The sequence below is a fragment of the Lissotriton vulgaris genome, chromosome 9, assembly GCF_964263255.1.
Source record: "Lissotriton vulgaris chromosome 9, aLisVul1.2, whole genome shotgun sequence".
NCBI classification, from domain to species: Eukaryota; Metazoa; Chordata; class Amphibia; order Caudata; family Salamandridae; genus Lissotriton; species Lissotriton vulgaris.
In genome coordinates this window covers 246,316,088-246,332,776 of record NC_141697.1, presented here as the reverse complement: position 1 = coordinate 246,332,776, position 16,689 = coordinate 246,316,088, and the positions used below count along the sequence as shown (strand labels likewise).

The window sequence follows — 16,689 nt, the reverse complement described above, 5'->3', positions numbered from 1 at the left end:
GTAGGAGTTTGGCTACCTGGCACAAGTAGTGTGTTGGCATTTCTTGTAAAGTAAGCTGCAGTACATAAATGATGCCATCGGACTGTCAGTGTGCGAAACCAGGATATTCGAGCTGTTATACCATTCATTGCCCGAGTGCTGAGTTTTTTTTTTTTTGGCATTTTCCCGATATTATTTTGTATTCTTTTACTGTGAAGGAGTCTACGGTTTAACTGTCAGATTATTTGAGATACGCGCAAGCCATGTGATGCGCATTAATCTTACCTGTGTTTCCCTCGTGAAGGTCTTTCTGACGTCGCGAGAGATTAGCTGCTGCATTCTCTCATATTTTTACCAGCACAGGCGTGCCGAGAACCACCCGGTGCGCCGTGCGTTACGTGATGCCATTTTATGATGCACTATGTTGTTGTTGCTGGTCTGGTTCCCACAGCGTTCTGCCAACTACTTTCTCCATTCTTCTTATCTTTGGAACATGACTGCAGACATTAATATACCGGTATGAGCTGGCGTTCGTAGTACAATTTGAAAATGCTTGTTTTTGGGAATGCTTTTCTGAGCAACTTTCGATATTTTAAAATGGATCAACAGTGCCATCTAGTGGATTTGTGGCACATTGACATCTCAGCTCGGAAGGGTGTTACAATCTTATGCTATATATTTACACCTATTTACATCGTGATGTATTATTATATACACCTATTTACAACGTGCCCACCTTGGTATGTTCCATCCACCCCCATGGTGATAGCGCACTTGGTAGCTTCCTGTGAAGCTACTCTTAGAATGTTCATGTGAGGTGTTTATCATTTGCTGGAGATTGGAGCAGTGAATAAAGGCAGTTATTTACCAGACGCCTCAGTTTTTTACTTTTAACAAAGGGAAAGTTTACTTCACTTTTGTATCGAGAAAAGGACAACTGGATTTCCTGAACTTTACAAGCATGTATCCTCAAGGTTTTCACTCCTTTACAGCTGCTTTAGCATAACTTTTCTGTGGATTGCATTTGTATTAACTGTCTTACATTTATTGTTAACATGCCTATAAAGCTGTACTCTGTTGGATATTTTAACATGCTGAATGAGAGAATATTTTTACTTCCCCGTTGTGTTATCTACTATTTACTTTAATGGTTTCAATGCCTATAAATTGTACTCCTTTGTTTTGAACTGGTTGTTATGATAACGCATCTGGATGAGTGAATGTTGCATGTTGTCCTGTTTGGGTACACTGATAGGAGTATGTTCTTTTTTCTCTAGTGTTACTTATGTATGGAAAAGGGGAAGTGTGTGTTGTCCTTTCTTGGTTGTGGGTGACATAAGTCTGTCACCCCATTAGTATTTCAAGGTTTTGTTGAGAGTCTGGGAGTTTTGTGCTCTCATTTGGGTTATGGGTAACTTTGTCGGATACCCCATAAGCAATGTGCCGCTATTCTTGGTCTGGTATGCAGAATTGGGAGTATGTTGTGTCCCCAGTCCTGCTGCTTCTTTCATTTGGTTGTGGGTTAGCTTTTGATAGTCGCCCCGTTGGCATAGCTTGTTTTTACCTCTGTGGTTTTTGTGAATTTTGGTCTCACACTTGGTTTGGGGTCGACAAAGTTTTGTTGCCCCGTTGGTCTTACTTTACCTTTGTGGTTTTATGGAGAGGATGTGTACCTCCATTGTTGGGTGAGAAATATCTAGTCCCTGACATTGTCTGGATTGCCTTAGGACTTTTGTGTTTGTCCTAGTTTTTCCTTTCTGGTTGTATGGAGAGGATGTACCTCCATTGTTGGGTGAAAAATATCTAATCCCTGATATTGTCTGGTTTACCTTTGGACCTTTGTGTGGGTCCTAGCTTTGTTTTATTATTAATGTGTTTGGAGTGTTGGAAGGTTTAGGACTTGGATGTTGAATCGCTGTGTTATTTGGCTCTTTGTTTCTGAATCTTTTTGCCATTCCCTTTGTGCTTTTTCATCTTTGCACATTTGCTTTTTGTGAATTATTTTGCATGTGTGCTTATGATTCATTTGTTGATTTTGATGAAAGGAGGATGTGTTGTAATGTAGCTTGTGCATCCTCCCTATGCTTTCCCCTGCTCTACTGCTTGGCCCTTGATGATGTCATCGGAATGTTGGGAGGGTTGAACAGTAAGGAGATGTCAGTTGGTATGAGGGGCTGAGCAGTGGAACTGCTCCTGGTGGGGTCTGTTTCTTGTATCTACATAACATCTTATACCAAGGATCTTAAGTGAAAAATAAACCTATAATCTTGGATACATCTATGGACTACAGATCTTTCATTACTTTAACACTGGTGACAATTTCTAAGAACCTGCGTGCAGTTTTTGAGGAAAAATTGACTTTGGACTAAAGAAACCTCAAGCTTAAATGGATTTTGGTCTTAAAGTATTTCAAGTAAATTTGTATGTAAAGTAACCTGGCAGTTCCTGGCACCTCTAGACCCCACCAGTGACCACATCAACGGTCGCCCTACCACGTAAGTGCCAGTTTCTTTCTCATTGACTATATTAATCTACTTTGGTCTTCTGCAAATTCCCACAAGCTGTTTGGGGAGGTACAGATGAGTTCGGTGTTTGCCTCCCTGTATGAATTTGATGAGGAGATATCTTGATATGGATGACAGCGTCTACAAATCAACTGTGCCATTGCCAAAAGCAGTTTGATGTACTCTTCGTGTACTTAAGACTTGGAGCATCTTTCACACTCTTGGGTGTTTCAGCAGGTTTCACTAACATTTTTCTCCAAGGTTATTTACAATTCACTTTTGTGGTTTGGCATTGCTTTGTGAGACCAGCACATGGATTATATGTACAGAGCGAGTTTCCAGCGCAATTTTCAATGTGGAATGTAACGATTAATTCTGAGACTGTGTGCCTTTCTGCACCAGAGGAAAGTGAGCGACGTGAGAGTTTGAGCCTCAATGCTCCAGTGGCAGAAAACTCTGGATTTGCAGTTGCCTTAAGTTTCACACTACAAGTCGGAGCAGAGTCTAGTAGGAGTTTGGCTACCTGGCACAAGTAGTGTGTTGGCATTTCTTGTAAAGTAAGCTGCAGTACATAAATGATGCCATCGGACTGTCAGTGTGCGAAACCAGGATATTCGAGCTGTTATACCATTCATTGCCCGAGTGCTGAGTTTTGTTTTTTTTGGCATTTTCCCGATATTATTTTGTATTCTTTTACTGTGAAGGAGTCTACGGTTTAACTGTCAGATTATTTGAGATACGCGCAAGCCATGTGATGCGCATTAATCTTACCTGTGTTTCCCTCGTGAAGGTCTTTCTGACGTCGCGAGAGATTAGCTGCTGCATTCTCTCATATTTTTACCAGCACAGGCGTGCCGAGAACCACCCGGTGCGCCGTGCGTTACGTGATGCCATTTTATGATGCACTATGTTGTTGTTGCTGGTCTGGTTCCCACAGCGTTCTGCCAACTACTTTCTCCATTCTTCTTATCTTTGGAACATGACTGCAGACATTAATATACCGGTATGAGCTGGCGTTCGTAGTACAATTTGAAAATGCTTGTTTTTGGGAATGCTTTTCTGAGCAACTTTCGATATTTTAAAATGGATTAACAGTGCCATCTAGTGGATTTGTGGCACATTGACATCTCAGCTCGGAAGGGTGTTACAATCTTATGCTATATATTTACACCTATTTACATCGTGATGTATTATTATATACACCTATTTACAACGTGCCCACCTTGGTATGTTCCATCCACCCCCATGGTGATAGCGCACTTGGTAGCTTCCTGTGAAGCTACTCTTAGAATGTTCATGTGAGGTGTTTATCATTTGCTGGAGATTGGAGCAGTGAATAAAGGCAGTTATTTACCAGACGCCTCAGTTTTTTACTTTTAACAAAGGGAAAGTTTACTTCACTTTTGTATCGAGAAAAGGACAACTGGATTTCCTGAACTTTACAAGCATGTATCCTCAAGGTTTTCACTCCTTTACAGCTGCTTTAGCATAACTTTTCTGTGGATTGCATTTGTATTAACTGTCTTACATTTATTGTTAACATGCCTATAAAGCTGTACTCTGTTGTTGGATATTTTAACATGCTGAATGAGAGAATATTTTTACTTCCCCGTTGTGTTATCTACTATTTACTTTAATGGTTTCAATGCCTATAAATTGTACTCCTTTGTTTTGAACTGGTTGTTATGATAACGCATCTGGATGAGTGAATGTTGCATGTTGTCCTGTTTGGGTACACTGATAGGAGTATGTTCTTTTTTCTCTAGTGTTACTTATGTATGGAAAAGGGGAAGTGTGTGTTGTCCTTTCTTGGTTGTGGGTGACATAAGTCTCTCACCCCCCATAGTATTTCAAGGTTTTGTTGAGAGTCTGGGAGTTTTGTGCTCTCATTTGGGTTATGGGTAACTTTGACGGATACCCCATAAGCAATGTGCCGCTATTCTTGGTCTGGTATGCAGAATTGGGAGTATGTTGTGTCCCCAGTCCTGCTGCTTCTTTCATTTGGTTGTGGGTTGGCTTTTGATAGTCGCCCCGTTGGCATAGCTTGTTTTTACCTCTGTGGTTTTTGTGAATTTTGGTCTCACACTTGGTTAGGGGTCGACAAAGTTTTGTTGCCCCGTTGGTCTTACTTTACCTTTGTGGTTTTATGGAGAGGATGTGTACCTCCATTGTTGGGTGAGAAATATCTAGTCCCTGACATTGTCTGGATTGCCTTAGGACTTTTGTATTTGTCCTAGTTTTTCCTTTCTGGTTGTATGGAGAGGATGTACCTCCATTGTTGGGTGAAAAATATCTAATCCCTGATATTGTCTGGTTTACCTTTGGACCTTTGTGTGGGTCCTAGCTTTGTTTTATTATTAATGTGTTTGGAGTGTTGGAAGGTTTAGGACTTGGATGTTGAATCGCTGTGTTATTTGGCTCTTTGTTTCTGAATCTTTTTGCCATTCCCTTTGTGCTTTTTCATCTTTGCACATTTGCTTTTTGTGAATTATTTTGCATGTGTGCTTATGATTCATTTGTTGATTTTGATGAAAGGAGGATGTGTTGTAATGTAGCTTGTGCATCCTCCCTATGCTTGCCCCTGCTCTACTGCATGGCCCTTGATGATGTCATCGGAATGTTGGGAGGGTTGAACAGTAAGGAGATGTCATTTGGTATGAGGGGCTGGGCAGTGGAACTGCTCCTGGTGGGGTCTGTTTCTTGTATCTACATAACATCTTATACCAAGGATCTTAAGTGAAAAATAAACCTATATTCTTGGATACATCTATGGACTACAGATCTTTCATTACTTTAACACTCTCCCCTCTGGAAATGATGGTGGTGGGTCTATATATATGCCACCCCTGTGCACTGACATCAGAACATTCTAGACGCCGAATCTTAATAACAGATCGAGAATCAAGACAATGTACAAAAACTAACATGGGACCTTACTAATATCCAGAGGAGGAGGACAGGTGGGTATGTGCAAAGCTGTGGTTAGAATATCCACCAGGAAGAGTGTTTCTGAAGGTAAGTAACTTTTCTTCTGATCAGATACTTCTAACTGCAGATTCCTCACATTTTGAATGTTTATCGAAGCAGTACCTCTAAAAGGTGGAGGGTGTGAAGAGTGGACTTCCCACCAAGAAACTATGCAGGGTTTACTGGGCAAAATAGCCATTTCTGTGAACCTGAGAGTCAAAGCAGTAATGTCATGTGAAAATGGGGAATGATGCCCAGGTATTCACCAGGTACATGTAAAGCAGCATAATGCATCTGGCTAATAATGTAGTTTCAGCCTTTGTTCTGGCAGAATACGTCTGAAGACAATCAGAAGACTCCTTCTTGGCCAAGGCATTGCACATTTTTATGTAAAGAACAATGCATCAGATTAGGTTAGTTCTGAACGGTACACAACCCCACAAAAAGTGTCACCTACTTGGTGCTCTTGGGGACCAACCATTGAAGCCTCTCCTCATCCTTACAAGAATGTGGTAGAGAGAAGAATGGAAAGGCGACACCACTTTTGGCAGAAGTAATGTCCAAGTTGAAGCACTATCTGGGCTGGGAAGAAGGTGGTATATTGTGGTTGCACTGACAGCTGCTGCAGTCCACCGACATTGGGCATGGAAGTATTAGAAATGAGGAAGACAATTTTAAGGGTGAATTGCCTAAAATTACAGCAGTGCACAGTCTCGAAAGGTGTGCACATTAAGTTAAGAACCAAATTAAGGCCGCACTGTGGCTCAACCAAAGGTGTAGGAGGAAACATGTATGTAAAACCTTTCAATAATGCATCATACATTGCGACTTTATTAAAAGGGCTGACAGCAAAACTGAAAAGGCTGAAAGGTCTGACAAATAAACATTTATAAGTTCCCACAACAAGGACCTGTGGGCCAAAGACAGGGACAGAAAAATACCAGGATACTTAGAAATCAGTGGATCGAACAGACAGTCCTCACATCAGGAAACACATTTTGCCTACCGTCCAGAGTATAAGGATGTTGTGGGCAGATGATGACCTGCCAGAATGACATCCAGTACTTCCTCAGAAAAAGGAAATCCACTCAGCTGGTTCCATGAAGAAGTAGGTTATGAAGGTTCAGTGTAGCACTTTGTCCTGTACTTGGTAGAGCTGGTCCTTCCGAAGAGGTAGGTGGAGGGGGAAGGGCAGATGATCAGACTCAGCAGTTTAGATTCCCAGACCCACCAAGCCCAATTTAGGGTTATGAGGAGGTCCCAGACTGGTTTTGGGGCGGGGGAAGGCTCTGCACAGCACCGTGCCACGAATGCTCCTATAATGGGACTCTTCTACACTGGTTGAAGGTGGGATTTCTGCTTGTTGATGGAGACCCCTAGGGAACAACGAAGTGAGATGATCATCAACAGGTGGTCTGCAACTGACTTTGATGAGCTCGCCTTCAACAGCAAGTCATTGAGTTATGGGAACACATGCACTGCTGACCTTCGAAGATGGGATGTGACCACTGCTGTGTCCTTTGTAAATGGCCTGAGGGCGAAGTGACCCCGACTGGCAGGATAGTAAACTGAATGTGTTCCTACCTCATCACAAAGTGGAACTGCAGAACAGGTACATGGAAATATACATCCTGTAAGTCTAAGGACACTATCCAATCCCCAGAATCTAGAGCAGAGAGGACCTGGGCCAGCATCAGCATTTTCAATGTGTTCTTCCGAAGGAAGGTGTTCTAGAACGGATGGTCCAAAATCATTTTGAGCCCACTGTCATTTTTGGGCATCAAGAAGTAATGGAAGTCAGACGTAATGACCCTCTCTTAAGCGAGGACTCTCCCATTGCCTCTTTGTCCAGCAAAGCCAGAACCTCTAGGGCAAGCATGAAGACATATTCTGCCGAGGTCTGAGTAAAAACAGAAGGAACTGTAAAGGAGTTGATAGAATCTAAATCGGCGTATTCATGATGAGCAACCTGCAGGATTCACTAGTCTGCGGTAATCGCATGTCACTTGGGCAGGTAAATGCATATTCTGCCCCACATTGTTTGCAGGTGACTCTAGAAGGGGAAATCAGAGCAGCTTGGTGGTGGATGGGACAGAAGATATGGGCCGGACATTACTATGGTGACCGTCTTCTGCCGACAACACGCTCCTAGTAGCCAGAAGAGCTGGAAGAGCAGCTGCACAGGCTGAGATGGCTGCCTCTGGAGGTAATCCAGCACTTGGAGCAACCCCTGAAATGTCAGAATTGTTGATGGGCAAGAGAGAGCAATTCAAAGGTTCGGGACATGGTGTGACTATTTTAAAATAGTTCCAAAGCTGAATCTGCCTTGTCACCAAACAGCCTGGTGCCCGAGTCACCACACTAGCACCCATAGCACAATCTATACAGTTTGTGGTATACAGCCCGGCCTTATAAAATGTATTTAGTCTTGTCCAGCCCGACCTGATCGTCACATCAGAGAGCGAATGAGTGTAAATACCCAATAGGTATTTTGCTATAAGAGATTGTGGTGCCACATTGGCAGCAGAGGACACCCGCTTGCCAAGAGCACCAATGCACTTCGATTGTCTATCAGGTGGGGCAGTAGGGAAGGTATTTGGGTTGACATTATGGCTGAAGACGGCACCACAAGGTTTTCTGGTGTTAGGTGCTGAATCACTCAAAGCAGAACTATGGTGCCTAAAGAATGGGCGACTTAATGGTGGGGTCAAGCAGGGCCTAGACTACATTGCAATTAGTGTGTCTGACAGAGCCCCAATGAAAGGTAGCAAAGGCTTTGAAGTTAAATAGCCAGGGTGCAAAATATATTCAAGCATATTAGCCTTGGTTTCTGCAACTGACAACAACAATTCCAACACCCTTGCTGCCGGTGCTTAATTTGTAAAAGAATAAGTGCCGGGTCCAAAGTTTTGCTCAGAAGCCCAACGCTGGTGTTACTGGATGCCCACATGCCAAATACCAAGGCAGTGTGGTCTTGATTTCACCTGATGTCTCTTTCATCCACCAGCGGACTATTCCTGCCCCTCTATCTCACTCTTTCGAGTTCTTGTGCCAGTGGGGATGTATCGCTATCACACTATCAACCACATAAATTACACCTTGGAAGTCGGTAAAGAACAGACAGTGTTTAGGAGCAGAGTCCCAGCTCCTTGGCAAAGGGCACAGAAAGAAAGGAACTGTCAACACGGAGGGGTGGCGCGGTTCCTTGCCATTACTGCTAGAGGAAGGATGAGGCTACTGCAGAGTCTGTCAGCACGATATACAGGAGTGCTGGAGCAATTGCTAGATAAAGTTTCCGAATCAAGTCTGGCTCCTGTGGAAATTTAAAAGGTGATGATCAGGTAGAAGTATTCATCAGGATAAAAATTATAAGTTCACTTATTTTTTGAGAGCAGAATTACCTTTAAAGCATGCAGGGATAGCAGGAAAATGCTGCACTTGTTGGTTGTCGTGTATTTGAATGGATAACCATCACAAAACACATACAGATGTTCTGCACATCAATATAGAAAATAACAAATGAACAATCAGTAAAAAAGTCTTTCAAATAGAGGCCTTTGTTGAGTGTTGCTGCCTTAAATACCAATTCCCAAAAGGGCTGCTCTGTGTCTGTAGGGTTTGCATGTTGATTTCTTATGCATAGGCTTACTGCATAACCTATACAGATACCTATACAACTTCACTTATAACAGTTTGACAGTTAGCAGAACTGGTACAACTTTGGTGTAACACGTGTTTACGCTCCAGCGTAAATAAAACAATATACATGAGCACATTGAAAACACAACAATTTTAGTTAGCAGATACACAGTATAATATCTGCTCATGCAGAAAAAAATCTGGTAACTTTACAAAAATATAAATTGACACGTTCCTTGTTTTTATATATAATAAATTAATAATACTTCAAATGCACCCTTAGCGTAATTTAATGTGAATCAAGTGTTTTCAGTCAGTTAAGTGCTGAAGGATCTTCGCATTACAAGAGCTTGCTGATATTTTTTTTGCACATAAGTGAAGCCATAGGGTTTGATTCACAAAGCTAAACTTACACTTCTGTGTAAGTTTATGATTCTTTGCTATTCACAAAGGTATTTTACTAGAAGTATTTTTAAAACTGCGGAGTCGCTGCACATAAAAAGATAAGACTGTCCTATCTTTTTATGTGCCAAGACTTCGCAGTCAAAGAAACCACTAGTTAAATACCTTTGTGAATACAAAAGTGTAAGTTCACCTTTGTGAATCAGGCCCTAACTGTGTAAAAACCTTAGCTGAGGGTGGAAAGTCCTAGAATAATGAACATTTTTGCCTGCAGCTTTACACCACACTGTCCACAATTGCCATTCTCAGAGCAAGGGCCGGGCAAAGTGTCTATCTGGGCGGTGCAAGAACAAAAAAGGCTAGGAACATCCAGAAACTTGTAGGTTTGTGAGAGGTGTAAACCTTTTTTAGGTCGATACCCCTCTAGGAGAGTTAATCCTGCAAATGCCCTCCCAGGAGGGAAAACGATAGGTTACACACCACCCTTTATGGGTGTGTAGAAGGGCTTTCTCAACAGAACACTTTTTACGCGTGGGCAAACTAAAATTAGAAAAGTGCTTTCTCTCAATCCACCACGCATATGAGTATATACAGAGAATTTGAAATGCGTGGAAATATGTTTTCAATATATTTTCACGAATACTATTGCAGCGGTTTATGAAGTAAGATGTGTGTGTGTGTGTGCACATCTAACCAATTTATAGGTGTTAATCTAGGGGCACAGATTGATGCATAATTGTGTGAATTAGCCCTGACAACAGCACTCATGCCTTCTGCATGCTCAAATAGGAGGTACAACCCCTGATAACACAATTTCAAATTGTTAACAAAGCATTTGAACAAAAGCAGTGGTCAGAGTCCTTCCCTTTTGCTTTACAATCCTTCAGAGTACACAGTCACTTCTTCCCATTCACCTAAGCATGTGCAGTGTGTCTTCAGTATGCCTGCTTTGTGAATTAGCGCGTTCAGTGGTTGTCGCTTCTTCGGTTTGATTGTAGAGTGAAAATGATTCTTGAACGAACTGTCTGCACATGGGGCATTGCTGAAAATAGTGCATGCAGCCGTCGCATAAACACGCGTGCCTGCATGGCAAAAGTACCCAGCTGACCCTTCCGTTTTGGCAAACAACACAGTCTTTCCCAGTCTCTTCCGGGGTTTCTGAGCCACCTTCACTTCGCTCCAGATTCTCACAAATGTCTGGGTCCGTACTTGGTTCTTTGGAAACTGAGTTGCTGTCAGACAGCGTGGGGTTAGCGTCGGCAGACATGAACAGTTGCTAAGGAAATACAAAGGAAAAGAGCATAGTTGGGTTAGATAATGACTGTTGAAACAGGTAAATTAAATGTAAACTACGCTACAGTGCACTCGGGCCATCATCTTCGCTGCGGGACCAGTGGGCGGTAATACTGCCTAACAATATACTGATACTGCTCCATCAGTTCTCCGTGTGCAAAGCTCTGCAAGTCAGAAAAATGCAGTTTTTGTGTGGAAAAGTTGAGCATCCATCAAATATTTACACAGGCTTTGAGCGCATCCTGGATTGGCATTTGCAGATTGAGAAGCTTACTATAACCGTGAGCCTTTTTGTTGTTTGCAAATTTATTGTATGGTTCTAGATTGATACCTCAGTATAAAGACGTGATCAATTGGCAAATTGCTTAAACAATAATCTGACCTTGCTATTTTAACTTAACAATGTTGTTATTCCCAAGCCAACAAATGCAGTCCAATAACTTTTTCAATAATCCCCTTTTGAGTCACCCCGGTACCAAAATGAATGCATTCATTATGTTTAACTTGTGCCATATTGGGGTAAGCAGTGCTAAATGTTACCTGTTTTAGGTCTCGCATAAGCAGAACTTGTGCTGTCTCTTCGAGACATCTTATCTTATCTTAGTAGGAATTTATAGAGCGCACGGTCACCCAGAGATTTCATGGCGCTAATCAGGCAAGGAGTCACACACAGGGAGATCACCCGAGAGCTTGCTCATATAACCAGGTTTTGAGCATTCTTCCGAACGCCAGGAGATTGTTGCTCATCCGGATTGATAGTTGCAGGGAATTCCAGAATGTTGGGGCGAGGTAAGAAAACCTACACACCCCCCTGGCGTCTGAGCTTGAAACAGACAGCAGCTGGAGGTGGGCAGATCGGAGGTTGCGGAGAGGTACATGCCTAACTATTCTGCAGCTGATGAATTTTGGGCTATTGCCGTGCAGAGCCTTAAAGACAATACACCAAGTCTTGAAGGTGATACGTTGAGCCATAGGAAGCCAGTGGAGTTTATCCAACATTGGTCTTACAGATAGCCATCTAGGTTGCGTATGGATTAACCTGGCAGCCTGGTTTTGAACCAATTGAAAACGCTTGAGTAGGCCCAGAGGAAGGCCTAGGTAGATGGAGTTAGAAAAGTCTAAGCGTGACAGAACCAAGGCAATCACAACCTGTATCAGAGCAGAGTGGGTAAGCAGATGGGCAATTTGACTTAGTCTGCGTAACTAAAATAGACAAGATGAGACCACTGCACCCACTTGACCTCTGAGGGAAAGGTCGGCGTTAATGGTGACCCCTAGGCTTTTTACCGATGAAGAGGGAGGGGGACCCAGTTCCGCCGGCCAATAGTGAGGGCCCCAGACAAGTTCACTCTTCCCGGGCAGGATTAGTTCAGTCTTGCCCGGGTAGAGTTTCAGATGGTTTCGGTCCTTCCAGCTCTGAATATGGAGCATGGTGGTTTGGAATTGAAGAATGGAATCGGTGGAGCTATCCAAGGTGAAGACCAGCTGGAGGTCATCCGCATAATTGAAGGTGGTAACCGACATGTCTTTTAAAGAGTGGATCAGAGGCCGAAGATACAAGTTGAAGAGGAGAGGCGAGATGGAGGAGCCCTGTGGGACTCCGCATGAGGTTGCCTGTTTCGGAGCGATGAAAGGGGTGAGGCGGACAGCTTGAGTTCGGCCCTCAAGGAAAGAGCTGATCCAGTTATAGGCAGAGCCCAGGATGCCGGCCTGTTTAACACGGTCCAACAAGATTTTATGGTCGACCGTGTCAAAGGCGGCCGACAGATCTAATAGTACTAAAGCCTGGGCAACACCTCTATCGGCATTAGCTCTCATAGTATCCAATAGAGTCAGAATTACAGCCTCAGTGGAATGGGCCGGCCTGAAGCCCGCCTGATGCGGCTCCAGGTATTCTGTCTGTTCTATAAAGTTGGAAAGGCATTTAGTCACATGGGCCTCTAAGATTTTGGACAGGAAGGGGAGGAGAGAGATGGGCCGATAATTCGAGAGGTTCGTGGGGTCGTCCCCAGTTTTTTTGAGTAGGGGGACAATTATGGCATTCTTGAAGGCAGAAGGGACACGACCCTGCGCCAATGACTCATTAAGGAGAGGTAACACGCTGTGAGGTAGATGAGAGAGAACATCTCTCATAATGTGTTGGGGCAGCAGTCATTCGGGGAGCCCGATTTGACGCGGGTCAGAAGATCTGAAAACATAGAGGGGCTGATAAGAGGGAGATTTTCCAGGGTAGAGACATTCGTTACCAGATTGTCCCTCAATTCTCTGAGCGATATAGTTGGAATGCTGGCTTTGATGATCGTGATTTTGTCCAAGAAAAAGCTATTTAAGGAATCACATAAATCTTGAGTTGGAGTTTGTTTTGGGAGGATCCTTTCTGGGTTACAGAGGTCATTTACTATCGAGACGATTTCCTTCGACTTGTTCTGGGAGTCTAATATTCTTTGTGAGAAGTGGGTAGCTTTGGCTCCCAAGATGGCAGTTTTATATTCCTTACGAGCTAAGGAGTACTGGAGTTTGTCTTCCAGGGAGTAATGTGACCTCCATTTCCTTTCCTTTTGGCGAAGCTCGAGTTTCTGTTTTTTTTAATTCAGCAGAGAACCATTTTTGGGGGTCTGAATGACGAGTACGAGTAAATTTGGTAAGTGGGGCATGAATGTTACATGCCGACTGCAATCAGGAAGAGATGTTAGCTTCCATGGCATTGACATCTGAGTTAAAGAGGGGAACTGAGCTAGCCAGTGTATCCGAGAAGGCTTGCATGTCCAAAGCCCTCCACTTACGGGTAACTCCACCCCCTAAAGAAGTGCTCTTGGGCAGAGAAGGCATAGCAATATTACATTGTATTAAATGATGGTCCGACCATATACAGGGAGAAATGGTCCGATCTGTCAATGAGAGATTAATGGACCAAATTTGGTCCAATGCGTGGCCTTTGATGTGAGTAGCAGAATGAATATGTTGGACAAAATTTAAATTTAAGAGCAGGTCGAGGAGTTCTATAGCATGGGGTCCCTCTAAGGTGTCGTTAAGCCAATAATTCAGATCGCCTATGAGTAGGATGTTGGTGAAGTTCATGGCTAAATTAGCCAACTGTTCGCATAAGGAGATGGGAAAATTAGGCATGGGTTTGGGGGGCTGGTAGAGCAGGACAAGAATAAGGACACCAGAACTAGAATCTAGTTTGATGGCCAGATTGCCCGTCGCCGGCAGAACCAAAGGGGAAATGCAGGAGAAAGTGTGGTGTTTCAATATAATAGCAGCAACTCCACCACCAAGTCTGCCTGTAGAACGATTGGCCTGTAAGATATAGTAGTCCTGGGGTAAGGCAGCCAGGATATCAGGAGTGGAGTCCTGAGTCAGCCAAGTTTCAGTAAGTAAGAGTAAATCTGGTTTGGCTGCTGAGAGCAGTAAGAAGATATCGAGCTGGTGTTTAACAAGGGAACGTGTATTGAGATACAGGACACGAAGAGCAGGGTGTTGCAAAGTGGTGGACACAGGAGTGAGGAGATGATGAGGAATACAGGGAGGGGCATTATTATTATTATTATTATTATGTTTCTTATATAGCGCCTGAATCGACCCCCGAAGGGGTATCTCCGCGCTTGCCTTGGGAACCCGTCCTGGCTTTTCCCTGTGAGATAGCCCCTACAGGGCATCCCCAAGGTGAAAGCCAGGCATCCCGCCGCGGGGGGCCGTTGTGCAGATTAAGCAATCTTAATTCCCCGAGGGGCAGAGTGTGAACCCATGATTAGGTCAGGCACCGAAGCGAGAATTATCGAGTCCATGGACATTTGAGCTCAAGACCCTGCCGCGTCGGGAATTGAACCCTGGTCCCAGGTCTGACCTCTGCTTCAGGGTCTGCCTGCTCTAACCAGTGAGCCACACTTCTCCACCTGAGGGGAACTATGTATGTGGAGGATACCGTTAGCTTTGAGGCGGTTACCGGTATACACCTTGAGAGGTAAATGTAGTGAGGAAAAGGACCTAAGTTCCTCTGAGGAATATTCCAGGAACAGTCCAGAATGCCTGGTCCCAGGGCTCGCTGGGGCGCGGACGGGCGCAGACGGGCTTGCCTTTGGCGCGCTGCATGCATTTAAACTAAGGTTCCGCCCGAGACTCCTCCCCCCTTGCAGCCGATTGGCTGAGGCCTCAGGGTGGTGTTAGGAGCAACGAGGGGGCGGTGAAAGTTGCAAGCACGCGCCGATTTTTACACACGAGCAGAGATAGATTGGTAACAATATTCCATTTTTAAAATAACAATTTTTAAGAGCAATAAAATGAGCAGCCACCCGTCAGCGTGACAACCGGCCATAAAAGACATGCTGTATCTAGGATATGGGCTTTAATAAACGCTCATGTTTTCATTGGTTCCCATTGCTGTCCTTTAGAAATGCTGGCTTTTCATTATTGAATACACTTAATAGTCTCACCTTTTGGAATTTAGTATCTTCCCAGGAGGACTGGCCTTCTTACATGTGTTCTTACTGTTCAGGTTATTTATACTTAGAGAAAACTCTTTTTTTTTAGTTGGCCTGCCTCTTTGCCCAGTAACTGCTCTGTTTACTTGTGCAATTAAGTTTTGCTTTCATCATTTAATTGCTGTTGCATTAATTTCCTTGTGCCTCCCCCGCAACCGCCCCACAACACTGCTCGCAGGCCCCAACCACCCATCTGAGGCCACTGCTGTTTTGCTAGTTTTGTTTGTTTTTGGATACTCTTGCATAATTTGCAATGCAGGGCCCTCATTTAATATCCCTTTGCTATCTACCAACAGCCCCTGCAATACACTGCTTACCTGCCCTCGAGATCACTGCGTTGAATTTTTATGTCATTTTACACTAAACTCGTTTATTTATATAGCACACCTAGCCATTGGGCATCAGCTCATTATAACTAGATGATGAGCGGACAGCAGACTTGAACAAGGATCACCAGCTCACCTTTCAGCAGCTTTCACCACTCTCCCATATCCTTTGCCTAGCCATATTGCAGAGTGCACTACCATATGTGGCCAAAAGAGGTCCCAAGGGACACCTACCGACAGACTGTGGTACTGCACCTTCACAACACTGCTTATTTTCTTTTGAAGTTGTACTGTGAACCCGACCAGAAGGTATTGGAGACCTTTATATGGCAGTTCACCATGCTGACATTTTCCAAGGAGGACATATGTTTTATAATCAGAGTGCCTGATCTGTGCACTAATATGAAGCAGTGTTTAATTTCACTTTGTAATTAGGTGTGGACAGTTGTCAGTGCTTCATGTCTATGCTCACTAACGGAGGCACCGCTTTCCTGTTATTCTTTTGCAGTTGTGGTGCAAACCCGACCGGAAGGTACTGGAACGCTTTAGATGAGCAACAGTTCTGCAGTTCCAAAGTGGCAGCTCGCTGTGCTAGCATTTTCCAACTTGAACATTTGTATCATAACTAGGGCTCTCGGTTTTCCGTTTAAACAGATTTTTATATATAAATACCACCGGAAAACAAGTTTTCCCTTGTCTGTATTTATATGTAAAAACTGGAAAATACTACTGCCATGCTCCCCGCAGAGCTGCCTCCTCATTCCAGGGCTGTACCTGCCTACAGTAACATGAAACGTTTTTGTAGATGTCCCATCCATTTCCGGGGCTCCGCTCATCCCCTGGAGTGAGCTCTGCACCAGCCTTTCGTAAACAAAAGTAAGTGCCCCCGGGGAAGAGGGGAGGGGGTGGGGCTGGAGTCAGTGGTGTATGCTGTTTTGGGGGCAGCAAAAACAGGAATCGAATGCCAGCACCCCCTGGTGTGCCAAAGCCTAGTTACCTCAGTGGAGTGTGGCCGGACTGCAGAGCAGGACACTGTGTATGTGTGGCTGCAAGAACAATCTGGCCACAAACTCAAAGCCTTTCTACGCCACAGACTGG

General features: G+C 43.9%; 1 protein-coding gene across 2 annotated transcripts in view; it reads right to left on the bottom strand.

Moving 5' to 3' along the window:
* Nucleotides 1-9,225: 9,225 nt before the first annotated feature.
* CGRRF1 (cell growth regulator with ring finger domain 1) overlaps nucleotides 9,226-16,689 on the bottom strand; it is a 160,869-nt gene continuing 153,405 nt past the window's right edge. For both annotated transcript variants that reach the window (XM_086937435.1, XM_086937436.1), the window contains exon 6: nucleotides 9,226-10,767. In XM_086937435.1, coding sequence (XP_086793561.1) covers nucleotides 10,402-10,767 — 366 coding nt within the window. In that variant the 3' untranslated portion in view covers nucleotides 9,226-10,401. The remainder of the gene's footprint in view (nucleotides 10,768-16,689) is intronic.